This window comes from Erythrolamprus reginae, chromosome 2, assembly GCF_031021105.1.
Source record: "Erythrolamprus reginae isolate rEryReg1 chromosome 2, rEryReg1.hap1, whole genome shotgun sequence".
In the NCBI taxonomy this organism is placed as follows: domain Eukaryota; kingdom Metazoa; phylum Chordata; class Lepidosauria; order Squamata; family Dipsadidae; genus Erythrolamprus; species Erythrolamprus reginae.
This window is the reverse complement of record NC_091951.1, coordinates 138,176,543-138,203,323: the sequence shown is the minus strand read 5'-3', so window position 1 is coordinate 138,203,323 and position 26,781 is coordinate 138,176,543. Positions and strand designations below refer to the sequence as shown.

Below are 26,781 nucleotides of genomic sequence, written 5' to 3'. Positions count from 1 at the left end.
AATACCTATAATTTGACCTGATCCTTATAAAGGTTCCTTTATCATAACAGCTTTATTATAATTTATACTTTGGGGATAGGTTGACTGAGTTTAATGAGGATTGGAGTCCAATAACATTTGGAGGCCTTCAGATTTCCTAGTACAGTGATACCTCGTCTTACGAACCTCTTGTCATACAAATTTTTCGAGATACGAACCCGCGGTTTAAGATTTTTTTGCCTTTTCTTCCGAACTATTTTCACCTTATGAACCCAAGCCGCCGCCGCTGGGATGCCTCGCCTCCGGACTTCCATTGCCAGCTGAAGGCTCCCCTCGCTGGGAAACCTCACCTCCGGAATTCCGTTGCCAGTGAAGCGCCTGTTTTTGTGCTGCTGGGATTCCCCTGCTGGGATTCCCCTGCAGCATCACAAAAACACGGAAGTCCGAAGGTGGGATTTCCCATGGAGGGGAGCCTCAGGGAAATCCCAGCAGCGCAAAAATGGGTGCTTCGCTGGCAATGGAAGTCCAGAGGTGGGGTTTCCCAGCGAGGGGAGCCTCAGCGAAATCGCAGCATCGCAAAACATGGAAGTCTGGAGGCGGGGTTTCCCATGGAGGGAGCCTCAGGGAAATCCCAGCAGCGCAAAATGGGCGCTTCGACTGGCAGAAAGGGTGAGTTTTGGGCTTCCACGCATTAATCGCTTTTCCATTGATTCCTATGGGAAACATTGTTTCATCTTACGAACTTTTCACCTTACCAACCTCATCCCGGAACGAATTAAGTTCGTAAGACAAGGTATCACTGTACATGTTGATGGAGCTGGAGGTAAAAGGATAATCGCTTACATTAGATATACAGTAGTGGTCTGGCAGAAGGGGCATGCTACAGATCCCCATCAGTCAAGGCAACTTAATGTGTATTCCTGCCATCACTGGCAAAATTCCAGCTGTTCTCTTCTTCATCTGTTTCTTTCCCAGGGAAAGCTTTCTTGCGTGCTCGTCAGATGAACATTGATATTGCCACATGGGTACGTCTCCTGCGACGCATCATTCCCACTGCCAGTACTACAGGCACTTATAGCCCCTCAACGCAGATGACTCCAACATCTGGCTCAGAAAGTAGGCAGAGCTCTGGGTAGGTGTTTATTATACTTGAAGGGGGGGGGGTTGAACAACTAAAAATCTTAGCTGCTGCAACATTTAAAAAACATCTTTTCTTTTTCCACATTATACTTCTTCTGTTTCGTTGTTATTGGGTGATGATAAAAAGCTAAGATTTGGATATTTCTGAACCCATATATTTGAGGAAAGAAAGGTGTCCCTGCAGATTTTACTCTGCTAGTCATAACCGACTATAAGGGGTGTCTTGTCTCCATTCCAGGGGCCATTGAGCCAATGCTGTCCAAATATATCTTTGCAGTCATGTAGCCAGCATGACATCATGGAGCACTCTCTCCTTCCCACCAAAGTGGTACCTAATTATCTATTCACATGTGTATGCTTTCAAACTGTTAGATTGGCAGGAGCGAGCCCAAAACAGGAGCTCACCCCATCGAGCAATGCTTGTGTCTTGAATATGGGCTGTCGTCTTTCAAGCCCAGCATCTTAACTGGTGAGCCATCAAATCACCTGTATTTGAGGGGCTAATGTAAAATTCCTTGGACCACTAGATGTCCTGCTAAATCACCTCAGTATTATAGGCCTAAAGTGAAAATCGTCCTCATGTTTAGCTTACCACATCCCTTACTTTTGACCACGAAGACTAGGGCTGCTTGTGGTTCAGAAACATTTGGAAACCCATCGGTGTCTCAACTGCCTGATGTTCTGGAGTAAATAATAATAATAATAATAATAATAATAATAATAATAATAATAATAATAATAATAAGCAAACCAAGGACCAGTATAGAAAAACTGTAACTCAATGTCGTATGGACAGTTGGCGGAACAAAGCATTGCATGGCCAGTTCTTGGAGAAGATTGAAGGCAAAGTGGATAAAGAAAAGACCTTGTCATGGCTTACAAGTGGAACACTCAAAAAGGAGACAGAAGGACTAATACTGGCGGCACAAGAACAGGCCATTAGAACAAATTCTGTCAAAGCCAGAATTGAAAAATCAACAGACGATCCAAAATGCAGACTCTGTAAAGAAACAGAGGAAACAATCGATCACATACTCAGTTGCTGCAAAAAGATCTCACAGACTGACTACAAGCATAGACACGATGCTCTGGCACAGATGATCCACTGGAACTTGTGCCGGAACTACCATTTACCAGTGGCAAAGAACTGGTGGGATCATAAGCCGGAAAAAGTGGTCGAAAATGAGCAAGCAAAACTACTGACTGACTGAATTCTGAAGCATAACACACAAGACATCCTGATTGTGGAGAAAAAGAAAGTATGGATCATCGACATCGCAATCCCAGGGGACAGCAGAATTGAGGAGAAGCAGCTAGAGAAATTAGTGAAATACCAAGATCTAAAAATCGAGCTGCAACGACTCTGGCATAAGCCCGTGAAAGTGGTCCCAATGGTACTTGGCACTCTGGGCGCAGTGCCAAAGGATCTCAATGGACATTTGAAAACCATCAGAATTGACAAAATCTCCATCTGTCAATTACAAAAGGCCACTTTACTGGGATTGGCAAACATAATTCGCCGCTACATCACACAGTCCTAGGTGCTTGGGAAGCGCCCAACTGGTGATGAAATACGAAATCCAGCATAGTGATCTCGTTTGCTGAGTTGTATTGACATAATAATAATAATAATAATAATAATAATAATAATAATAATAATTATTATTATTATTATTATTATTATTATTATTATTATTATTATTATTAATATTAATATTAATATTAATTAGATTTGTATGCCGCCACTCTCCGTAATTAATACCTTAATTAACCCAACTTCTTCTTAGGTTGTAGTTTCTGTAGTAATTTTGCATGTGATTCTTAAGATTGGCATTTACCCCCCTCCAGGGACATTGCCATTGAGAAGCTGAATTTGGACGGGGATAGAGTTCAAATTGGGCATTTGGGCCAGGATGATGCTGAGCTTCCTGGGAAGGTCTTACTGGTAAGTGTCTCTTTTTCAGTTTGTCAGCAGTGAAGCTGCTGTTTTCCAGTAGTTCCTTCTTTTTTATATATTTCTATTTCTTTACAGACTTCACAAGCTGGGGAGGAGGTCTTTCAGATGGAGTTAGGTTCAGGAGGTGAGACGAGAGGATTGGAAAATACCTTTCACAGGTAGGTAACAGCTTTCTCCCCTGTTTTCTGCCATCATAGACTCTTCAATTGTTTTATCTCACTATTAATTACCCTTTCCTGTGAAATGGGTCACTTATAACTCTAACCTCTTGTTCTATCAGCATATTATAAACAGTCTGTGTTGCAAATAAATGCAGAGTTCATTGATTTTTCCACCTAGGATTTGCTTCATTAAAAGTGCACAATGCATAGTGGCTCAAAAACACTAATACATATAGTGATGTCTGAAACGGGGATATAAATGTCACCAGTACAACGTTTGATAAATGATTTAATTCCCCATCAATGTAGAACGTCCACAGCTCACCTTGCAAGCCGTGTATTCTAATGGGAGTTGAGTTAATATATCTCTAGGCAAAACACAGATAATTTCCTTGCCTTTAGATGCTTCTTTGCTTTTGCTCCCTCTCCTTGACCTACATCTCGTATGTGCTTTCTGATAAAATTATGTCAGTTAAATCTGCTGGTATGCCATCAATTACAGTGCATCTGCATTTATCTCATATAAGTCCTTTATTCATGTGATTGTACAAGATACATTCCCTGTATAAAGAAGTAGGGGTGGTTTGTTTTGCTAATTTCAATCCTACTTATTTACCTAATAGATAAATAATGCCTGTCTCAAACTTCCTTCTTAACTTTTTAAAATGTAGTTCCCAGAATTATCTTCAGTGGCCATCATGGTCTATGGCAGTGGTTCTCAATCTTTCTAATGCTGCGACCCCTTAGTACAGTTCCTCATGTTGTGGTGACCTCCAACTATAAGTGTAGTGCCAATTCTCCCAACAGAGCTTTAAACTGATTGGCAGGAAGGTCAGAGAGACACCCCCACTGTAAACACCTGATTGGTCGGATTGAAAAAATATGTTTCGAGGTTCAAGAATAGTAACTTTAGTTCCTAACACCATGGGAAATTTGTCTTTCCCCATGGTCTTAGGCAATCCCTGTGAAACGATTGTTCGACCCCCAAAGGGGTCCTGACCCCCAGGATGAGAACCACTGGTCTATGGGATTCTAAAGTCCACAAATAGGGACAGTTGGAAAAAAAATTGTTACATATTCATAGGAAAAAGGAATGCCCAGAGCCGATTTTTCTAAACCATTGACTTTCTTTAACAACTTTATTTCTGTATAAGAATTTGTGTATGTGTGTTATGAAAGAGCTGGTGGTAGGGAGCCATCTCTGACTTGCTCTTTTATTTTGTAGCAGCCATCTGAGAAAAACACCTCTCACTATGGATGACTTCCACTTTGTAGCTGTGCTAGGTCGTGGGCACTTTGGCAAAGTGAGTATTGCATGCCCTCCTCCAAGTTTTTCCCCAGTATCTCTCTCTCTCTCAGGACAAAACATTTGCCTCCATCTTGGTGGTTGCAGAAGCCTCAATTAGTAACAGAGTGAGAATAAACATAGAGTGGAATGCTGCAGTCCTGGTTCCTTTCATTGTTAATACATCTTATTGTTAAGAAAGAAAATGAAAGAAAGATAGAGTGGCATACAATGAAACAGCTCAGTTTTTAAACTTAGCATTAAAGCTTGACCACCTAGAAAAATATTAATCAATCATTCCATTACATCAAAAAAAGAACTAAATTCCTAAACAGAGAGTAAACAACTAATACCAGTTCAAGATTATGAATTTACAATAGATATTAAATTTGATCTTTGTCAAAAATTCTTGGTAGCACTGTCTTTTTCTGTCATAAATGTCTAATATTTTGTTACAACTTTAATATTTGAAATTGAATAAAAGTTTGACTAAAAAAGAGACCACTTGTTTCTATCCTGTCAAAGAAAATCAGATAATAATTTGGTTCCATAATGAAATGCAACTCAACATATACTGTATGTACAAATTGATAAAGCTGACATTCAGGATAATTAAAGCCCCTCTCATTATATGATAAATTTTTAGATTAAGAAGATTTAATGCATGATTCTCCAGATCGAATCCCAGTAAAAGAAAGGGGTGTGGCTAGCTGATGAGGCCTAATAAGGCCGAAATGGGACCATCCTAGTCTCCCTTAATTTTAAAAATTCCAGCTGAAAACATTTTAACACATACAGAATATAGTTGTCGGCTATAAATATATTAACTGCCTTGTAGTGGTCCTGGGTTGGGCCTAGAGGCAAAAAGGAGCTGTGACGTTCCTTAAATATACCAGGGTGATCCGACTTAAGAAAGAAATATATATATATATATATATAACATTTAACATATATATATATATATATATATATATATATATATATATATATATATATATATATATAAATCTTGAAGTAATACTGATTTTTCATCTTGTTCTTTTATTTATTCTTCTTCACCAAGTCCTTTGTAATTCCAATACATTTGCTGTTGTTAAGCAGAATGTAGAGGTAGTTCAAGGAATGGGAGAAGCTCTGGGAGCCCCAGGGCTCATTGGTACATAGAAAACTTCTGTAGGCTAGGAGCGCTACAGGGACTAAAATGCATGCAAAGCTATTACAGCCCTGCAGGTCTTCAGACTGCTGTCCACCCAGCTGTGTGTGGAGCCCTTGGCCAGTTCTAGGGGTTACAGGGACATGTGAAGCTGCTATAGCCCTTCCCTCCTAGCGGTGTGTGGGAGTCTCGGCTGACTCCTGAGGCTACCAGCAACAGGAAGCTGCCACTGGCCTAGATGCCTTGCCTTGCTCTCCATCCAGTCACCAAATACTCAATGTACCTTTCCATTTTTCAGAAGCTTTTGACAGACACACCAGCGAATTAGAGGGGTGGCCTTCCTACCAGGGCATGCCATTCTACAAGTGGGTTCTATTCTTGCAATCCTTTCGGACAGGGGACTCCAACCTTGGCAACTTTAAGACTTGTGGACTTCAACTCCCAGAATTCCCCAGCCAGCCATGCTTGATGGGGAATTCTGGGAGTTGAAGTCCACAGGTCTTAAAGAGACCATGGGTGGAGAGCTCCATTAGGAGGCTCCCTTTTTAGGAGGATTAGATATTGTGAGCATAGATCCACTTTGTGCATTGCTTGAAGCCACTACTCGAAGTGGTGAGAAATTTTATGCACCATGACTCAGCTGTCAGCATGTCACTTTATATTGCAAAGGTCACAAATGTGTGTTTCCATTTTGTTGTAAAGGTCATAAAAGTCAGTTTGAAGAAAATTGTATTATGAGTCTTTCATATTTTTTGAAAAGTATTTCAAGAGGTTCTCTTGGCCAGTGATTTTCAACCTTTTTTGAGCCATGGCACATTTTTTACATTTACATTTACGAAACCCTGGGGCACATGGAGCGGGGGGGGGGGGGGGCTGCTAAAAAAAGTTTGGACAAAAAAATTATCTATCTCTCTTCCTCCCCTTCGCTCTATTTCTTTCTCCCTCCCTCTTTCTCTCCCTTCCTTCCTCTTTCTTTCTCTCTCTCTCCATCCCTTTCTTTCTCTTCCTTCCTCTCTTTTTTGCTCTCTTTCTCTCTCCCTCCCTACGTCCCTCTGTCTTTCTCTCTCTCCTTCCCTCCCTCTCTTTCTCTCTCTCTTGCCTTCTTTCTCCCTCTCTTTCTCTCTCTCTCTTTCTTTCTCTCTTGTTCTCTTTCTCTCTCTCTCGCTCTTTCTCTCTCTTGCTTTCTTTCTCTCTCTTGCTTTCTCTCTCTCTTGCTTTCTTTCTCTCTTGCTTTCTCTCTCTCTTGCTTTCTTTCTCTCTGAGCTTCGCGGCACACCTGACCATGTTTCGCGGCACACTGCTCTAGGCTACAAAGATGGTCTTGATAAACCACCTAATTCTGTGTACTTTCTTCCAGTGTAATCTTTTAGTTAGTATTACAAATTTAAATGTATTTTTTAAAAAAATAATAACAAAATGGCTTATTAGATCAGAATCATATACCGGTACTTCATTCACGACATTCTCAGTGGCAGAATTGATGCTCTTTGGTTGTTATCATTTAATGAACATTGTGTATCATATGCACAAAAGGAATTAGATTCCAATTTAATAGGTATAATACTTTATGCAGATTCATTGTAGGTTCTCTTGCATACATTCTAAAAGGTCCTAAATTTTATTTTCCAACTTTTTTTAGGTGTTTTATTTTTCCCTGAAGCATGTTCAGTCATATGGTTAAAAATATATGCCTTAAATATAGCCAAAATTATGCTTTTAGAATGTTTATTTTTTTAAGTCATATTTTATCTGTTTTAAGTTAATCCCTTCATAACATATATGTATCTTGGAAAAATAGGATGACATTTTAAAATAATAACTGTTGGTGTTACCAAAACAATATTACGTATATTACCCTATATTACATTTATATGCCTGATCAAAATCAGAATACCTAAAAACAATCAAGCTGGGAACAAACCTGATGCAGAGCTGAAAAAAAATTTTTTTCTCTGTGAGCCTTCTTTGCATTTCCTGACCATTATTCTTAGTCACCGATCAATATCTTTATTAATGGCTTTGCTTCTGTTCATCTTTTCTACAGGTGTTGCTATCTGAGTTACACGGAACAAAAGAGCTGTTTGCTATTAAGGCCTTAAAGAAAGGGGATATTGTTGCAAGAGATGAAGTAGAGAGGTGAGTTAACTGGGAGTTAGAAATGGAAAAGGTAAATGCCAAGACAAATATATAATCATAGCATAGAACCGCTCACATATGCAAGTCTGTCAAGGTCTATTCTTTTGAATGATGTGTGGTTGTGCACCATGGCAATTATGAAAGTGATAGTTAACTAGTGATAGTTAACATGGCTGTGGATCGAATGGCATATGGCTGTCTCCCATCCTGATAACAGTTTCTTCCTCCTTCCTAGCCTGATGTGTGAGAAGCGGATTTTTGAGATTGTGACGCAAGCACGGCATCCTTTCCTAGTGAACCTTTTCGCCTGTTTCCAGACACCCCAGCACGTCTGTTTTGTCATGGAGTACACAGCAGGTGGTGACCTCATGATGCACATACACACCGATGTTTTCTCAGAGCCACGTGCAACGTAAGTGCCACACCAGAGAAAAGAAGACAGACCTTACAATAGAAGAACACAGCTAAAGAGTTCCTTAAAGGATCTCGTTGGGTGCCATTTCAAATGTTGCTATCCTTCCAATATACTTGTTGTGGTTCAGCCTGAGGCTGCTCAGGGACCGGCTGCGTCTCTGCTGGCTCCATGCCCGGAGGAGAATGACAGCGCAGAGGAGGGGGCTGAACAGTCGGACGGGGGAGAGGAGAGTCAGGAATGGAATGAAGGAGAACAGCATGAGAGCCCCGGGGGGGGGGGGGGGGGGCTCTCCCCAGCCAGTAGCTTGGAGTCATTAGGTGATGACGCACAAGCTGTCATTGACATGAGACAGAGACGTTCAGAACAATGAAAGGAGCAGTTAAAGAAATATTATCACCATTGAATTAGAAACAGCTGGGTTTGGGTGTGGTCCTCCTTAGCAGGGTTTAAAAGGCAGGCAAGCCCTTGAAGCCATGTGGAATGTTATCAGTTTGGAGTGGCGTTATCCTGTCTTGTTTCTCGGCGTCTCTGTTCCTGGCTTGTGGCCCAGCAGCTTTGGAAGACCCGTGGGAGGTGTAGGTCTGCTATCTACAGCCTTGGCTTGGCAGCAAGAATTCTGTATTGCTGCATGGACTTTTGCCTTCGTGGATATATCTGAAGATACAGCGTTTTCCTGTTTGTAAGGACATTTTCTGTTACCAGTGTTTTTCTTGAATTTTATAAAACTGCCTTTGCCTTTTACCAGTGTGTCTGGCTTCTCTTTTTGGGTTGGTATTGGCTTCTGGAGTGACCCAGACAGAACAATACTGAAGGCAGATTATTTATTATATCATAGTTCACTCTTAGATGATAACTCCCACAAATGGGAATCATTGTTGGTTACTAGAATAGAGCTGGCATGACCTGTGCTGTGGTTTCACACTAAGTTCTCACCTTTAGGTTTTATGCTGCTTGTGTTGTCCTGGGGCTGCAGTTTCTTCATGACCACAAAATAGTATATAGGTAAGTATCACTATTAAAGCCATTCCATATACAGTAGAACCCCGACTTACGAGACTAATTGGTTCCGGAAGGAGGCTCGTAAGTCGGAACGCTCGTATGACGAAACATTGTTTCCCATAGGAAACAATGTAAAGTCAATTAATCCGTGCAACAACAAAAAAAACCGTTGCCGGCCGAACGTGGAAGTTAGCGTTCGGCTTCAGGAGACAGCTGCGAAGCGGCGCGGGTGTTTTAAAACATCGCAGCCAGCCTGGGGGGTTCGGGGGCTTCCCCCCGAGCCCCCCAGGCCGGCTGCCACGTTTTAAAACACGCGCGCCGCTTCGCAGCTGTCTCCTGAAGCCGAACGCTAACTTCCGCGTTTGGCTTCAGGAGACAGCTGCGAAGCGGCGCGGGTGTTTTAAAATGTCGCAGCCGGCCTGGGGGGTTCGGGGGCTTCCCCCCGAGCCCCCCAGGCCGGCTGCCACATTTTAAAACACGCGCGCCGCTTCGCAGCTGTCTCCTGAAGCCGAACGCTAACTTCTGCGTTCGGCTTCAGGAGACAGCCGCGAAGCGGCGTGCATGTTTTAAAACGTGGCAGCCGGCCTGGGGGGCTCGGGGGGAAGCCCCCTAACCCCCCAGGCTGGCTGCGACACTTTAAAACACCCGCGCCGCTTCGCAGCTGTCTCCTGAAGCCGAACGCGTATCCCGAATGTGAGCTCGGGAGGCGAACAAAAATGTCGCTCCCCCCCAGCTCTTATCTCGAGTAGCTCGTAAGTAGAGCTGCTCGTATGTCGAGGTTCCACTGTATTCCCTTTCTTTCTTAGTTTTTTCTGCATCGTCATATCATTACACTATAGATAGTCCTCATTTACCGGTCATTAACTGGGATCAGCAATCCCATAGCTACTGAAAGAATTGGAAAGTGAAATGTCATATGACTGCAATAACTTACCATGTCTGTTCTAGCTGCAGTCATTAAGCAAATCACCCTGTAGTTATTAAACATGATGATGTCATGTTAGTTTAACTCGTGACTTCCTGCCAGCTTCCCTACTGACTTTGCTTTTTGGAAACTAATTTTGAAGGTCATCAATGGCCATCACGTGTTTCAAAAAAACTGTAACCATTGTAAATAGGCACTGATTGTCAAGTGCCCAAATTACAGTCACATTATTCCATGACAACTACAAGTATAAGGACTAATCATTAAGTCTCCTTTTTCAATACGGTCATAACTTTGGTTGCTTAATGAGCAGTCAGTAAGGATAATTTGCATAATAATTTTCATTCGAGGAACTACTTTCACTTCATAAGGATAACAGCATGACTTTTGAAATGTAGTAATTCTTTATATTCTGCCACAAAGTGCTAAGATTATAATGGAGGATTCCTGTGTAAACATTTTGCCTTGGTTTCTCTATTGTGGCAATCTCTAACAATTCCTGCAAAACGCAGTAATTATTTTATTTAAAAGCTTTCTTATCTTTCAGGGATCTGAAGCTGGATAACTTACTATTGGACACAGAAGGCTTTGTGAAAATTGCAGATTTTGGCCTCTGCAAAGAAGGTGATTTTGGGGGAATGGGATAACTGTCTCCAAAGTTGGCATAAATATTTTAAATAAAATAAATATATAATGTGTCTCTCGGTTCATACTGGCTTGATTAGCAGAAGCTGATCTGCAGCTGCTCCAAAAAAACTTTGTTGGGTAGAGAAGAGACTGTAAAAGAGGTGAGAGAAGCATCTATTTGGCCAAGATGTTTTTGTACAATCACCATGCCTGTATGTGACAGTCTTATGATACACAAAAATATAAAAGTTAGCAGTGAATGTTGGGGGAAAGTCCAGGGATGGGTTCCTACTTACCTGGCTGCTTTTTTGTTTCATCCCACGTCACATGGGCATGTCAGGTGGACACGCGTGGGTGCGGGCACATGCGCAGTGGCAAAAAAGCCCCCCCCAAAAAGCCAAAAACAAGATGGCAACTACAGACATAGTGCCATAGTGCATGCTCAGAAGGAAAGTTAAAAAATTAAAAAAAAAATTAAAAAAGAATTGGGTCGGTGATGTCACCAGCGGGTCGCTATCGGTTCACCCGAACCAGGAGGAATCTATCCCTGGAAAAGTCCCTATTCAGGGGTATTTCTAGAGGTTGTGGTCAATAACATGAAAATGTCAAATGTAACCAAGTGACCAAGTCCAGCACCATTTTATCTGTGTACGATGTGTTAGAGGTGGGGTGGGACTTCAGTTGCTCACCATTTAGATGCCATTCCCCCTCTTCTCCCTGGCGGTAGGCAATCCTCTTTCTACTTCAGAACTTTCTATGAAGATTTCGAAATTCTTGTTCTTCTGTACACTTTTGTGGAGGCTTGTTGCTGAAGTCGTATTTTTAACACAGTTTTCCTTTGTTTGCCAGGAATGGGCTATGCTGACCGTACCAGCACATTCTGTGGGACACCAGAGTTTCTGGCTCCTGAGGTGCTTACAGACACCTCCTACACAAGAGCAGTCGACTGGTGGGGCTTGGGGGTCCTTATTTATGAAATGCTTGTAGGGGAGGTAAGTTACCCTTATGTAATTATGAAAAACATATGGGTCAAAAAAGGTTTTTGGGATTAGATAGCAATAGCAATAGCACTTCACAGTATTTTACAGCACTCTTTAAGCCAGCGTTTCCCAACCGGTGTGCCACGGCACACTAGTATGCTGCGAGACACGGTCAGGTGTGCCGCGAAGCTCCTAGGGAAGCTCCAGCTGGGCGGAGCGCTGCCGGTGCCGGACCGCCGGTGCCTCCGACCTGGAGCTCCCACTCGCAACTTTTCCCCCGGCTACTGCCCGATGCTGCTGTTTCCGGCGCTCTCCTGCTCAGCCCCAAAGAAGGAAGGCGGGAAAAAGGAGAGCTTCATTCTTTGCGCCTCCTTTTTCCCACCTTCCCCTGCCTCTCCATGGTGCCTCCGGCCCCCTCGCACTCCTGGCCTCTCGGCCCTGCCCCCCGCCTGCCCGATCTGCCCCCTCTCCTCCTCCACCGCCCCCTGCCTTGGGGTGCGACTTCTCTCGCGGGGGCTGCGGCGGCGGCTTCAGCTCCTCGGGACGAAAGCGCGCCCAGCCAGGGGGCTGCGAGAGGGGCGGGGCGGGCTTTCCCGAAACGGACGGAGAAAGCCCTCTCTCGCAGCCCCCTGGCTGGGAGTACTTTCACTGCGAGAGAGGGCTTTCTCCGTCCGTTTCGGGAATGCCCGCCCCGCCCCTCTCTCGCGCGTGCTGCTCCCCTTTTCTCTCAGCCCTCCCTCGCTTCGCTTCTCAATCCCCTCCCTCCTTCCGTCTTTCCTTCCCCTCAGCCGTTCTTTCTGGGGGTCTCCCACTCTTCCCTTCCCCGCCTCCCAGGCTTTGCCTTCACCACCCCCACCCCTTTTTTGGTTGGCAAGGAGTCCTTTGCCGCATCCCGCAGTTCGCACTCGGCTCGAGGCCGCTTTCCCTGACTGCGCTCGGAACCGACAGGGCGCTGCTCTTTCTCTCTCTCTCTCTCTCTCTCTCCCGTGAGGCGGGGGAAGGAAAAAAAAAAGCAAAAAAAACCCTTCTTGCAGCGGGCCCGCGCTCGTCCCTTCAGCAGCGAGGGAGGGAAGTCAGAGGGCGAGGGAGCGAGCGAGCGCTCTTGTCCTCGGTGCCCTCTGCAGCCTGCCTTCCTTCTTCTTTGCCGCCGCTGAGGACGAAAGATAGAAAGGAAAGAGGGAGGGAGAGATAGAAAGGAAAGAGGGAGGGAGGAAAGAGGGAGGGAGAGATAGAAAGAAAAGAGATAGAAAGGAAAGAGATAGAAAGGAAAGAGGGAGGGAGGAAAGAGGAAGGGAGAAATAGAAAGGAAGGAGGGAGAGATACAATGGAAAGAGGTAGGGAGAGATAGAAAGGAGGGAGGGAGGGAGGGAGAGATAGAAAGGAAAGAGATAGAAAGGAAAGAGGGAGGGAGGAAAGAGGAAGGGAGAGATAGAAAGGAAAGAGGGAGGGAGGGAGAGATACAATGGAAAGAGGGAGGGAGGAAAGAGGGAGGGAGAAATAGAGTGAAATGGAGGAAGAGATATTTTTTTGTCCAAACTTTTCTTTAGCCCCCCCGCGCCCCCCCCACCCGAGAGAGAGAGACAGAGAGAGAGAGAAAGAGAGACATAGCAAGAGAGAGAGAGAAAAAGAAAGAAAGAGATAGCAAGAGAGAGAGAGAGAGAAAGAGATAGCAAGAGAGACAGAGAGAGACAGAGAAAGAGAGAGAAAGAGATAGAGAGCGAGAAAGAAAGAGAGATAGCAAGATAGACAGAGAAAGAGAGTGAAAGAGAGATAGCAAGAGAGAGAAAGAGAGAGATAGCAAGAGAGACAGAGAAAGAGAGTGAAAGAGAGATAGCAAGAGAGAGAGAGAAAGAGATAGCAAGAGAGACAGAGAAAGAGAGAAAGAGAGAATGAAAGAGAGATAGCAAGAGAGGCAGAGAGAGAGCAAGGGAGAGAGAAAGACATAGAGGGAGGGAAGGAGGGAGAGAGAAAGAGCAAAAAAGAGAGGAAGAAAGAAAGAGGGATGGAGAGAGAGAAAGAAGGGAAGGAAGGAAGAGAGAGAAAGAGGGAGGGAGAAATAGAGTGAAATGAAGGAAGAGATATTTTTTTTTGTCCAAACTTTTCTTTAGCCCCCCCGTTCAGTGTTCCCCAGGATTTTGAAAATATGAATAATGTGCCGCAGCTCAAAAAAGGTTGGGAAACACTGCTCTAAGCGGTTTACAGAGTCAGCATTTATTTATTTATTTTTATTTATTGGATTTGTATGCCGTCCCTCTCCGTAAACTCAGGGCATATTGTTCCAAATAATCCGAGTCCTCGTTTTAACAACTTTGGAAGGATGGAAGGCTGAGTCAACCTTGATGCTTGGAAATGGGACTCTATATCCTGTTTGAAGTATGCCATTAAGACATTAAGGCAAAAATAAACTAACTGAAGTGTTTAAACGTGTGGCATAACATGGTAGCATAACATGGTTGAAATGTTTCACAGGAAGCTTTATATAGCAGGTTAAAATATTTTTTAATCTGGGCAACTTCCAAGTATGTGGTCTCTAGAATTTCCAAATTCCCCAGGAAGCATGGCTATTGCTTGAACTCTGGGACTCTGTCCAGGTTGGGAGGTGTTGATCCAGTTTCTCAAGTTTTTCTGGGAAACTAGGATTGGTGAGGATAGGTGGAATTGTTTCTCCACTGCAGCTGGAAGGAGAGTCCAACATGGGTAGTTAACCAATCTTATTGGTAGAGACTGAGTTAATTATTTACATATTAATTGGGTACCGCCCCCTTGTATCCCCCATGAGCTCAGTTTTAAAAACTCAGTCTAAGAGTAGAGACTTACTGAGTTTGAGCTTGAGCTAATTAAAGCTAATAAATTGTTAAAAAAATTCGTAAAAATAGTAAAAAAATATTTAAAAATGTTATGAACCTGTTTAATGTTCTGCTTTGTTTTTCAGACACAGCTGGCAACAGTGGAACAGTCAACAAGGGGTACCTGCCCTCCGTGGGCAGCACCCCCAACGATTCTCCTCAGGGGTTTTGTATTCCCCCCGAGGGAACACCCCGTAGAGGAGCACCCAGCCTGGGAGTCCCTGGCCTCCGAGGCCACACTAGGGCTGCCGGCCGAAGGTGGGGGGGTCCGCCCCCCCCCACTGGGAGGCTTGGAATCGCTCTCCGAGATCGGCGCGGCGAGCCGAAAGAGCGATCAGCTGTTCAGCGGCTGGAAAGGAGCCGCCGCCGAAGCCGCCGCCGCCGGAGGAGCGAAAAAGCCGCCGATAACGCCGCAGGCGCTGCCGAGACAACAGCGCGACCGCTGAGACCACCAGGCGTTTTTCTGAACAGCGGAGGCGAGAGCCAGGGCGACCAGCCTGGCGGGGATCGCCATTGATGGCGGGCGCAGAGCGGCGAGCCCAGAAAGAGCGCGAAACGCACGGGCGCCGCCATCTTGGCCATTTCGGCGCGAAAACCGGAAATTCGGGCGGCAAAAGGCGCGAGAGTGGGTTATGAGCCCCAGTGCGCATGCGCAAGAGGCCAAAGTGCCGAGACGCCATTTTTACTGTGACTTGCAAGGGCGTGGAGCCAAAAAGTTACTGGTCTGCAATATTAACTGTGAGTAAAATGGAAGAGAAGGCAGGAACTGACAAAAGCAGTTCCCCAGCCGCTAAGGATAAGGGCAAAGGGAAGGCAAAAGACAAGACAAAAGCCTCCCAATCTTCCAGCTCCTCATTGAAGGAAGCAGAAAAACATATTAAGGCCCTTGAAAAGAAACTGGAAGCGGCCCTGCAGCCATCTCCTTCGGGACTGCCCCTTACACAGCGGCAGCAAATGACCCCTGAACAACTGACCTCCCAATCTCCCCTGGGGACCACTGGGGCCATGCTAACAGGGGGACTGGTCGCCTGACAGACAATTTGTACCTATACCTCAGGCCATGCCATCACCTGGCACCTCTTGGAACAGACCGGGGTCTGCAGGGCACTCGGTCAGAAGCCTACAGGGACCTTCAGCTACTTTTACCCCTACAGCAGCAGGCTTAAGGGGTCCCTCTGGCCCTTGGCAACAGATGACACCTGACCTTCAGGAGCTCATTGCCAACGTATACTCACAGGGCATTGCTACGGGGGCACAACAAAGTGCAAAGCCCCCTCAACAGGCTCCAGAAAGAAATACATGGACAGTACCGCCCCCTTCTGGCGTGGGGTCGCTGATGGAGGAACCACAGTTTGAGGAGAGTGACAGAGAATATGATTGGTCAGAGGACGAGACAATGCCAGAGCCGCCACCATCGGTGGGACTGTTTAAGCCCGCACTATTCAGGACCTTGCTCTGTAAGGCCAAGCAGGTGATGAACCTCGCAGCAGCGCCTAAGGCAACTGATCCTACTGACACAACAAAAACTTCTGAGGCACTCCTCAAGGAAGCTCAGCCTGAGACTGAACACTTTCCGGCCTCTCACATATTTGTAGAGGGAGTTAAGCGGCCTTGGCAGCACCCTGCGGCTGCACAAGGGCCTTCAAACATCGAACGGAAGTTTTACACCTTCGATGAGGAGGTCGAAAAACTCCTGGAGTTCCCGCCGATTGACCAGCCAGTGGTGACTCTGGTGTCCAGCGCGCTGGTGCCTTCCGAAACCGGCGACAGCCTGAAACCCGAAGATAGGAAGGCTGAGGTATTGCTGAGGAAGGCGCATCAGGTGTCTGGCTGGGGGTTCAGAGCGGCTGCCGCAGCATCATTCATCAATAGAGCGTCCATCATGTGGCTGCAGGAAATGCAGGCCAGACTCGGGCCTGAGGACGGACGACTCCGGCAGGACCTGAGCAAGTTGCGAGCGGCAGCGGAGTTCTCAGCAGACGCCACCCTCCATGCGGCGAAGTTCTCGGCTCGAAGCATGGCAACCACCATGTCGTCACGACGGCTTCTCTGGCTGAGGAATTGGCCAGCAGACTTAAAATCAAAGTGGAGGCTAGCCTCAAGCCCTTTCCAGGGCTCCATGCTCTTTGGGGAGAGTCTGGAGAAGGTCCTCATTGAGGACAGGGACAAAAAGAAAGTGCTCCCCAGGGCTAATAGGAGACAAGACCGCAGGTCCACACCATACACGAGGCGCCAGAACCCTCGTTGGGAAGCCAATACAGGTGCGGGACAGACCCAAAGATCCTTTGGTCAGGGTCAATACAGCCAATACAATCAACAATCCTTTCGGTCCGATCGGGGATCTTTTCAGGACAGACCCCGAGGTTACCAACAATCGAGACGGCCATTTCGAGGAGGTAACCAGAGAGGCTTTCGTCGCTCCAAGTGACTCGGCCGGGATGCCAATAGGAGGGAAACTTCAGCATTACAGTCTCTCCTGGCATCACACATCATCCGACAAATGGGCCTTAGCCACTGTTTCACAGGGACTTCGACTGGAATTTGTCCAGTCTCCACCATCACGATTCCTTCATTGCCCCGTAATACGGGACTCACAAAAGAGACTACAACTCCGAGAGGAGATAAAGCATTTATTGGACATTCATGCTATAGAGCCGGTGCCCCGACAGGAAGAGGGCAAGGGGTTCTATTCAGTGATCTTTATAGTACCCAAGGCCTCAGGAGGCTGCCGGCTCATACTAAACTTGAAGCAACTGAACGTTTTCATAAAGTACAGGAGGTTTCGAATGCACTCCTTACAAACAATTATAGCATCCATACGCTCCCACGATCTGTTAACATCAATAGATCTCAAGGAAGCGTACCTCCATGTGCCCATACATCCAGGTCATCGACGGTTCCTCCGCTTCTGCGCCGAGGGGGAACATTTTCAGTACAGGGCCATGCCATTCGGCCTCTCCTCGGCCCCCCGAACCTTCACAAAACTGTTGGACATTTTGACGGCAGACCTGCGCCAGAAATCTGTTCGGCTGATGGCTTACCTGGACGACATAATCGTTTTGTCCAGGTCCCCATCGGGAGCCAGGAGGGACTTAGACAGGACAGTGCAATCACTGGTATCTCACGGTTTCACAATCAATATGGAAAAAAGCCACCTGTCTCCCACCACCAGATTACTCCATCTTGGAGCAGTCATAGATACCATATCGAACACGGTATCCCTCTCTCCGGAGAGACAACGCACAATACGACAACTAATCTCCAGCATCCGACACGACAGGAGAGTTTCCCTGGCGTTATTATCCAAAATCCTGGGGACCTTGGTGTCGGCCATCGGCATCGTTCCCTGGGCGAGACACCACATCCGGGACCTACAGTGGTTCTTGCTCCCAGCACAGAGGGCCAGGAGGAGCCACTGCAACAGGAAGGTCCGGGTTCCAAGGGCAATCAGAGAGTCCTTGGAATGGTGGACGTCGCCAGCCTTAAGCAAGGGTTCCGCCTTCCGACTCCAAAGCCCAGTAACCCTCACGACGGATGCCAGCCTTTTTGGATGGGGCGCACACATTGGACACCACATGGCCCAAGGCCTCTGGTCGGACAGGGACTTGGAGCCGGTCAACATCAATTTCCTCGAATTGAAGGCAGTGTTTTTGGCCCTTCAAGCGTTCACCCCACTGGTGCGGGACAGACACGTGCGGGTCCTGACAGACAATGTTGCGACCAGGGCCCACCTGAATCATCAGGGGGGCACGAAGTCACAACGCCTCATGGCAGAGGCCAACCGTCTATTCAATTGGGCCGAGACCAACTTGGCATCCTTGTCGGCCGAGCATATTGCTGGCATCAGCAACACTCAAGCGGACTGGCTGAGCAGGGCCATTCTAGATCCCTCAGAGTGGAGATTGGATCCCGACATCTTCCAGCAGCTGACACACAGATTCGGCATGCCATCCGTGGACTTGTTTGCAACCCAGCGGAATACCCAACTTCCCAGGTTCTACGCACGTTTTCCGGATCCAGAGGCGGAAGGGACCAATGCCCTTCTTTCCCCTTGGCCACCGGGTCTACTTTATGCCTTTCCTCCCACCAGTCTCCTTCCCAGGGTGGTGGAGAAGATATTAGAGGAGAGAGCGGAAGTGCTATTGGTGGCACCTCACTGGCCTCGACGCCCTTGGTTTTCCGACCTCGTGGCACTATCGGTGTCTACACCGTGGAGGATTCCGGATCGGATCATCGCCCTCAGCCAGGGGAACCTTCAACATCCGGATCCCCAGTGGCTACATCTAACCGTGTGGCACTTGAGAGGAGCAGGCTGAGGCAACAAAAGCTACCAGAGAAGGTCATTGATACAATACAGGCAGCACGTCGCCCTTCGACGTCAAGAATATACCAAGCAACTTGGCAAGCGTTCTGTAAGTTCTGTGACCAGCACCGTCTGAACCCAAGGGAGACATCAGTTATTCCGGTGTTGGAGTTCCTACAGCAAGGAATAGACCGGGGGTTAGCCCCTAACACCTTAAAGAGGCAGGTGGCAGCTCTCGCCACTATGATACAAGTTCCAGAGGCACGCTCCTTGGCGTTTCACCCGTGGGTGAGGGACTTTCTACGAGGAGCTACAAATAAACATAGCCCGCCAGTCCGGAGATTTCCGTCATGGGACCTCTCGTTAGTACTCAAAGCATTGACAAAGCCACCTTTTGAGCCGTTGAGGACCATCTCTCTCCGACTGTTATCCATTAAAACAGCCTTTCTGGTCGCAATTACCTCCGCACGCAGAGTGTCGGAAATAGCGGCCTTATCAGTCAGACAGGACCTCTGTATCTTTTACCCAGATAGGGTTGTACTAAGACTGGATCCCACCTTTATACCAAAGGTAAACTCTACATTTCATAGGAAGCAAGAGTTGATACTTCCTGATTTTTGTACTCGTGGGAACCACCCATCGGAGTTGCGATGGCACAAAATAGACGTCAGGCGAGCCCTGAAGATATACATCAGGCGTACGGAGACGTTCAGGAAATCTGAACAATTGTTCATATCATTTTCACCTCACAAGATGGGACTTGGACTATCCTCCAAATCTATTAGTCGATGGCTCAAGGAGTGTATCACGGAGGCTTACAAGGCTAGAAACCAGACCCCACCATTGGGACTGACGGGTCATTCAACACGTAGCGCGGCCACGTCTGCTGCCTGGGCCACGCAAGCATCCATCGAGGATATCTGCAAGGCCGCAACATGGGCGGCTCCTACCACTTTTGTTAAACATTATAAGTTGGATTCGTTTGCTTCAGCGGACGCAGCGTTTGGAAGGCGTGTTTTGCAACGAGTTTGTGCCTCCACGACGTCCCTGACAAGACCTTCTCCCTCCCATGGGCCTTAATCTTTGGCATATCCCATGTTGGACTCTCCTTCCAGCTGCAGTGGAGAAGGACCGTTGTACCTACCTGAACGGTCTTCTCGCTGCACTGGAAGGAGAGTCCAAACCCACCCGGCACTGCAGAAGTTCAGGGACGCCGGTGTTGGGAGGCCCTTGTTGTTGGTTGTTGACAATAAATATTGGTTATCCTCTTACATTGTCTTCGTTTTTAAAACTGAGCTCATGGGGGATACAAGGGGGCGGTACCCAATTAATATGTAAATAATTAACTCAGTCTCTACCAATAAGATTGGTTAACTACCCATGTTGGACTCTCCTTCCAGTGCAGCGAGAAGACCGTTCAGGTAGGTACAACGGTCCTTCTGAGAACGATGGAAGAACCCAGACTGACATCTGATTCTGTTGTAGTCCCCGTTTCCGGGAGATGATGAAGAAGAAGTATTTGACAGCATTGTCAATGATGAAGTGCGCTACCCCCGTTTTCTTTCCACCGAGGCAATTGGAATCATGCGCCGGGTGAGTGCCTCTTGCTTCTGCTGTAAATTCGCAAGGACTAAAACTGGAGAGGAGATTCTCCTAAGGGCGTTGTAGCATTAGGAGGCTGCAGGGAGGGAGACTTGAACATAATGGACATGGGTTTCTGTTCTGTCTGATTTAAAACTGATTTAAACACTAACTATTTGCTACTAATATTTTCTTAGCAGTTGGGTCTTTTTAAAAGTTCAGGAAATCATAAATAAGTATTTTCGGTGAGCCAGCTGCTAATTAATGTCTTAACAACTGGCCAGAGTCCAAGCACAAAACAACAAACAGTCCACTACTTTAGTAAAGTAGATATCCCTTTCTGAGACTTATGAAAGGTTGGCAGAAAGCCTGGTGGTCATTAGCAAAAATAGGAATGCCGTTTTGAAATCACAAGCTGAACAAAAATGTCAGAAAGAGACGAACCAAAATCTGGAACAAAATGACATTGTCCTCTGCACTGAAGCGTGGCGTGGCTAAGTCTTAAATGGTCTTAGGGTGTGGCCAACTAGCCTGCTGCTCTATTCATGAAGAGACCACCTCTTACATAGCCACTCTTGCCTTCTAACAGCCCTGCATGCCCTAGCATCAAGAAGAGGGAGTCACTCATGCACCTCAGGAGGTGCAGAAAGCCCTGGTTGGCTTTCAAACTCTGACCTCAAATCCTCTCCAATCTCCTCGCTATCGGACTCGGGTGCCAGGTGCATGGGTAAATGGTACTGTGCCACAGCTGCCTCTCGATCCTCGGGATCCATGACCAGCTGTGTGGGATGTGGACAGGCTGTAACAGGTTTCCATCCCTGATGGGGTAGGCAGGATAACATAAAGCACAATAGCCATGTAAAATACTGTTCTGGGCTTGGGGGAGAAGGTGGTAGATGAGAATTGTTTTGTCTGCCCATGTTGATTTGATGTTGACAACCCCACTTTTCATTCAGCTGCTACGTCGGAATCCAGAAAGGCGCTTGGGGTCTAGTGAGCGCGATGCAGAGGACGTGAAGAAGCACCCATTTTTCAGAGTCAGTACTTTGTTCCTTTTCTATTCTTTCTTCAGATTGTTACTTACGGATTTTTCCCCAAGAAAGTTCTTGGCTAAAACTATAAATTGAGGCCATTCTTCACTAGGGCAATATCAGATCAACCAAGACAGAGTTCTGTTATGCCTTCTTCAAGAGGTTCACTCTGTGATAGTGTAAAAAGCAGATCCCTTATGTCTGTTTTAAAGGCAGAGAAATTTTAATCCATTAAAGCATAGACTACTTGTATTTGATCACATGGATGCCAGTTTGTGAATGCTTATGCTATTTCTTTTTTATAAAAAGAGGCAGTCTTGTTGCCGGCAAAACACTTTTACTGTCTGTGTACAGTAGGGGTTCCCAAACTTGGCAGCTTTAAGACTTGTGGATTTCAACTCCTTCTGGGAATTGAAATCCACAAGTCTTACAGTTGCCAAGTTTGAAGACCTCTGGTGTAGAGTTTTCCTGAAGTGAAAGATTCCCTGCATATGTTTCTGCATCTAAAATCTATAGCTCAAATAAAGTACAGCTCAAATGAATGGACACCAAATACAGATTAGGAGACTGCAGGGAGGGAGACTTGAACATAAATGACATGGGTTTCTGTTCTGTCTGATTTAAATACAGATTTTGAAAAGAAAGCTGCTTGCTCTGAAATGGATGGTTTTTATTCTTAATTATTGCTGTAGGCTTCATATATTTCCAGCATCTTGTAGTAGCTTATTTTGTACATTCTCCTTGCTTCAGATGAAGGACTCATAGTGTGTTATTTGTTTATATAATTTCCTTTTCTGATTAATATTAACAATTGTCTCAAAGAAGTCAAGAGTTCTTAACTTTTGTTTTCCTGCCCCCTGTAAACAGAGCATTGAATGGGAAGCTTTGCTGGCTCGTAAGATCAAACCACCTTTTGTGCCAGTAATTAAGGGCCGTGAAGACATCAGCAACTTTGACGAAGAGTTTACTGCTGAAGCAGCTGTGCTGACGCCCCCCCGTGAATCACGGCCCCTCACCCAAAGGGAACAGGATGCCTTCAAAGATTTTGACTATGTCTCCAGTGCCTGCTAGCTCTGGAAGTGAGGGCAAGAATTCCTCAACACTGCCAGCTCAGTGAGGCAGAGTTCTGTTCCTCCATTGGACTCAAGGACACTTCCTAGTACTGCCTGCTAGCCCCAGAAGCGAAACCCAGAAAAACCCAATCACATTGCTAACATAATGTGAAACGAGTAGTATTCACCAATATATGCCTGCCCTGGGATTAAAAGGCAAATTCCAGTAATATTTCTGCATTGCGCAGAATACAATATAATTCATGCAGAAAATTGGGCACCTACTGGCTCAAAGGGAGGAGAGGAAAGAGAGAAAAAGAAAGAAAGAAAGAAAGAAAGAAAGAAAGAAAGAAAGAAAGAAAGATTGACAGCCAACACAACTATGTCAACCGGCATCTTCAGAAACTGTGATTTGTCTACAATGATTCCCAAACTTTCTACTGGAAGAAGCAAAACTATTAGGAATCCACCAGTGCTGGAGATGTTGAAGTCAAAGGGCCATTCTCTGCCCTAACATACTGTTGAGAAGGATTTTTTAAAACCACATTGTGAAAAAAGGGGGTTGCCTTTCTGATACTGTTGCTGAAATTTACTGCTTCAAATTCTAAACCAGAAGGGAAAACCGAATCTCATTCTGCATCACAACTTTCTGTCAGTATTCAGTTACCGGTGCACAACCTCTCTTGGGTCGATTTTTCTGCAATTCTGGGCTTTGTTGATAACCATTTACAAAAAGCTCTCATTTTTTTCCCCTCTCAAAAATTAACTCCAAGTTGATAAGATAGACATATGTACCGCTGGTGTATGTATGTGTGAATTATTATCCTTCCTTGGAATTCACAGGCTTTGTGCCGATCCCATAGTGGTAGCTGGGGCAGAAAGTATCTTAAACGCCTAACTCCTGTACTCTGAACAAATTTGTTTGGGTATTGGTGAACATCTAGCTCTAGATGGGAAATAATTGCATTAAAATAATTGCAAGAAACAATCAAGAAAATAGTGGCACCAAGTGAAAAATTCTTCTTCACGTGATTATGGTCACCAAATTATAGTAATTTAATGAAAATTACATTGCACTTGAACCATGTAAGAATCTATATACCTTTACCTGCACAGCTAGTTTTCAGGTAAATGGCCAACAAACCGTACCTGCAGAGGCTCATTTAATATTTTAAACTGGAGAATATTTATTTCTCAGGACAAAATACTTGATTCATTGAGGGGATATACTTGATTACACAACAAAATCATTGTGGATTTCAGAGCAACAGTAACTCAGATCCATCATTTGGAAATAATGATCAAATTGAATTTTTTTTTCCATTTTATATCCCAATTTTCTTGGAGACCTGTATACTATTATGCCAAGAGAGTATATCAGATTGCAGGATAAAAAGTGGTTGAGACTGGATGCTTTCAGACAGATAACTTAAGACCTTTACAATTTTTTAAAAAAATCTAGCTATTTTAGTTTATTTTTCTGTAATAGATCTTCTGTAGTTAGAGAGAAAAGGGGGAGATTAAGACGTGGAAAACAGAGTAAAGTTATAAATGAACAGCAAGTACATGACAACATGAAATGAAATAAACAAATAAGACTGGAATAGGTTTGTATAACTCTGTAGACTAAAATGTAGCTGGCTAATTTATGGTTCAGTGTGTTGTAAAAACTCAGTGAGATTGGCTTATGATTTAATAGAAGTCAGCCATTGCCCAGATACTTCTTGCTAATTTGTTAGTTTTACCAACAATTTTGCCTCTAGTATTCCTAACTTTCACTAGTGACAATATACTTGTGCTTGCCCCATTCTGCCAGTTAGAAGGTATACTGTACAGGGCGAAATAAGAGTTTTGAGTTATTGCTCTGACAATTAAAATATTTATGAAGAAAGAGGTAATGAGAAAGGAGAAGGTCTTTGCGGTGTGTCTAATGAAAGCACAAATGCAACATCTACTGTTATAATTGTCCACATTAAAATAATTTCATTAGGTTCATTCTACATCAGGATCACCTGTTCTACAGATAATTGGTTGCCTTTCTTCAGCCCTCATTAGGAAGTATTCTACTTTTTTATATTAATCTGACTAACTTCCTTACAGATGGTCTGAAATTTTTGAATGCAGATATAGAAGAGCATAAACAAAAATCGCAATATCTCAAGTGCAATACATTATCTTTTTTTTAAAAAAAATAGTAAGCTGTGCCTAGATATGCCTGGGGTAAAAACATTTTTAGAGATCCCTGCCATCTCTTTGTGTAGAAGGATTACCAAAGTACATCCTTTTAAAATTCATTTGGTCAACAAATTGGAAAAAGCCTGCCATTTTTAAGAAAGGCAAGTCTGGTTTATTACATAAAACGGGACAGAACTTTTATATTTCTCTTTTTTTTCTCTCTCTGTCAAAGACTTTTCAATCCTCGTGTAGTCCTGTACCAGAATTGAAAGATTGGAACAGGCAATTTTTTTTTATTTAAAGAAAGCAATGAAGGTAGATGTAAACAGCTGTTTAAAAAGAGTAGAAGCATAGATTTGTAGCTGTGTTGTGCATGGTAAAGAAGACACAGTCACAGTATTAGGAACGATTAAGAATGAGCTTAGAGAGGAACTCAAGCATATATGTATTTTATCTAAGGGGCTTGAGATTTTTAATTTTTATTTGCTCCTTCTGTATCTCGGTGTTACATTATCATTATCTAGTAGTCTGGGCAACTACTAGATAGCAACAAAAAGATGCAGAAAATGCATTGATTCTAGCAGTCATCTGGATTTTTTGTAGGTCACATATGGCAGACCACTAGTTGCTTGCTTTTCACCAGAAGAGATGGATGCATTCATTATTTTTAATTGCACAGCATTGCAACATGAATTCTGAAGAACAGCCTTTATTAGCAGAAAGTGTTTTAACTTCCTATGTGCCGCCTCTTCTGCCTTTTAGATCTTTTCCAAGGCATGTCCAATCTTAGTAGCTATGTGAATTTGTGCTAAGAGACACTATTGTGCTAAAGTTCCCTTTATTATTGTTACTACCTCTGTTGCCTGACCAGGACCCGCACTGTGTTATTAAAGCCTGAGTTTTAATCTCTATACATTTCACTACAAATGTATTGAGTTTATGAAAATATTGGAAGATATTGGCAAAAACAAAAATTACTTTAGCTGAACACATTCATCATTCAAGAGATAGGGTATGTGAAGGGCATTCTAGCCTTCAAATTAGATTCATAGATTCTATTCTGCCTTCAAATTAGATTCATAGATTCTAGACCAGGAGTGTCAAACTCAAGACCCGGGGGTCGGCAAGGTACTTAGATCTGGCCTGTGGAGCCACCCTGGAAACAGCGAAAGACCAACCCGCGGTACTTCTGCCAGCAAAAATGGGCCATGTGCAACCCTCTCAGGCTCCATTTCCCCCAGCAGAGGGTTGCAGGAGGCTATGACAGCCGAAAACGGAGCTCAGGAGCCCGTTTTTGCTGGCAGAGTACTTGGGCCACGCCCACCGTGACCACGCCTGTCCTGGCCCTTCAAGGTCAAACACAACCCTGACACTGCCCTCAATGAAATCAAGTTTGACATCCTTGTTCTAGTCCTACAGTCTTAGATCTGCAGTGGGTTTTAAGTAAAGTTTGGCAGCAGAGGGGAAATTAACATGAGTTTCCATAAGAATGTACCGTAATCTGCTGGATGCAGAGTACTAAGACCAAATTCCTAAGTTTTAAGACTAGAGAGTAAATGTGTGCATTACAATAAAGTGCAAATAGTTTTCGAGTAAAGCTGTTGAATCAGGTGCTCATTCTCCTTTATTGCCTTGTTACAAAATAAACACCTTGTTTATAATGCATGTCCTTGTACTAGATGAACAGTGACTACGAAAAGGTGACCTTATGACTCTAGACAGAGATCCAATTACTGTGAAACTACATGTTAGTCTGGATTGTCTTTTATATAACATTTGTTTTTGCAACATTGAAGCCAGTGGCGCTGAATCATAAATTGTGGCAAGTTTGCCTTGTCCAACTAGATTTTGTAGCCTCATTACTACACTGATAAAAACAAGTTTTCATAATGTCATTAGATGTATGAGAAATCTTCACAAAGAACATAAATTCCCTACCCGTGCTTGATTGAATTCAGTTTGGCAGCACCTGTTAATTTGTCTTTTGCAACTAGGGAAATTTCTCTCTCTTGAAGAGGGAGGAAAGTGGTGGTTTT

The 26,781-nt window shown here is 44.7% G+C and overlaps 1 protein-coding gene across 6 annotated transcripts in view; it reads left to right on the top strand.

Moving 5' to 3' along the window:
• PKN1 (protein kinase N1) overlaps positions 1 to 26,410 on the top strand; it is a 120,739-nt gene extending 94,329 nt beyond the window's left edge. For 4 of the 6 annotated variants that reach the window (XM_070739595.1, XM_070739597.1, XM_070739593.1 and 1 more), the window contains exons 11-22: positions 955 to 1,111; positions 2,968 to 3,064; positions 3,152 to 3,234; positions 4,463 to 4,541; positions 7,720 to 7,811; positions 8,047 to 8,223; positions 9,166 to 9,228; positions 10,698 to 10,774; positions 11,627 to 11,769; positions 20,392 to 20,499; positions 21,444 to 21,524; positions 22,386 to 26,410. In XM_070739595.1, coding sequence (XP_070595696.1) covers positions 955 to 1,111; positions 2,968 to 3,064; positions 3,152 to 3,234; positions 4,463 to 4,541; positions 7,720 to 7,811; positions 8,047 to 8,223; positions 9,166 to 9,228; positions 10,698 to 10,774; positions 11,627 to 11,769; positions 20,392 to 20,499; positions 21,444 to 21,524; positions 22,386 to 22,589 — 1,361 coding nt within the window. In that variant the 3' untranslated portion in view covers positions 22,590 to 26,410. The remainder of the gene's footprint in view (positions 1 to 954; positions 1,112 to 2,967; positions 3,065 to 3,151; positions 3,235 to 4,462; positions 4,542 to 7,719; positions 7,812 to 8,046; positions 8,224 to 9,165; positions 9,229 to 10,697; positions 10,775 to 11,626; positions 11,770 to 20,391; positions 20,500 to 21,443; positions 21,525 to 22,385) is intronic. The other 2 variants (XM_070739596.1, XM_070739594.1) reach the window with 1 other exon arrangement.
• The last annotated feature ends 371 nt before the right edge of the window (positions 26,411 to 26,781 follow it).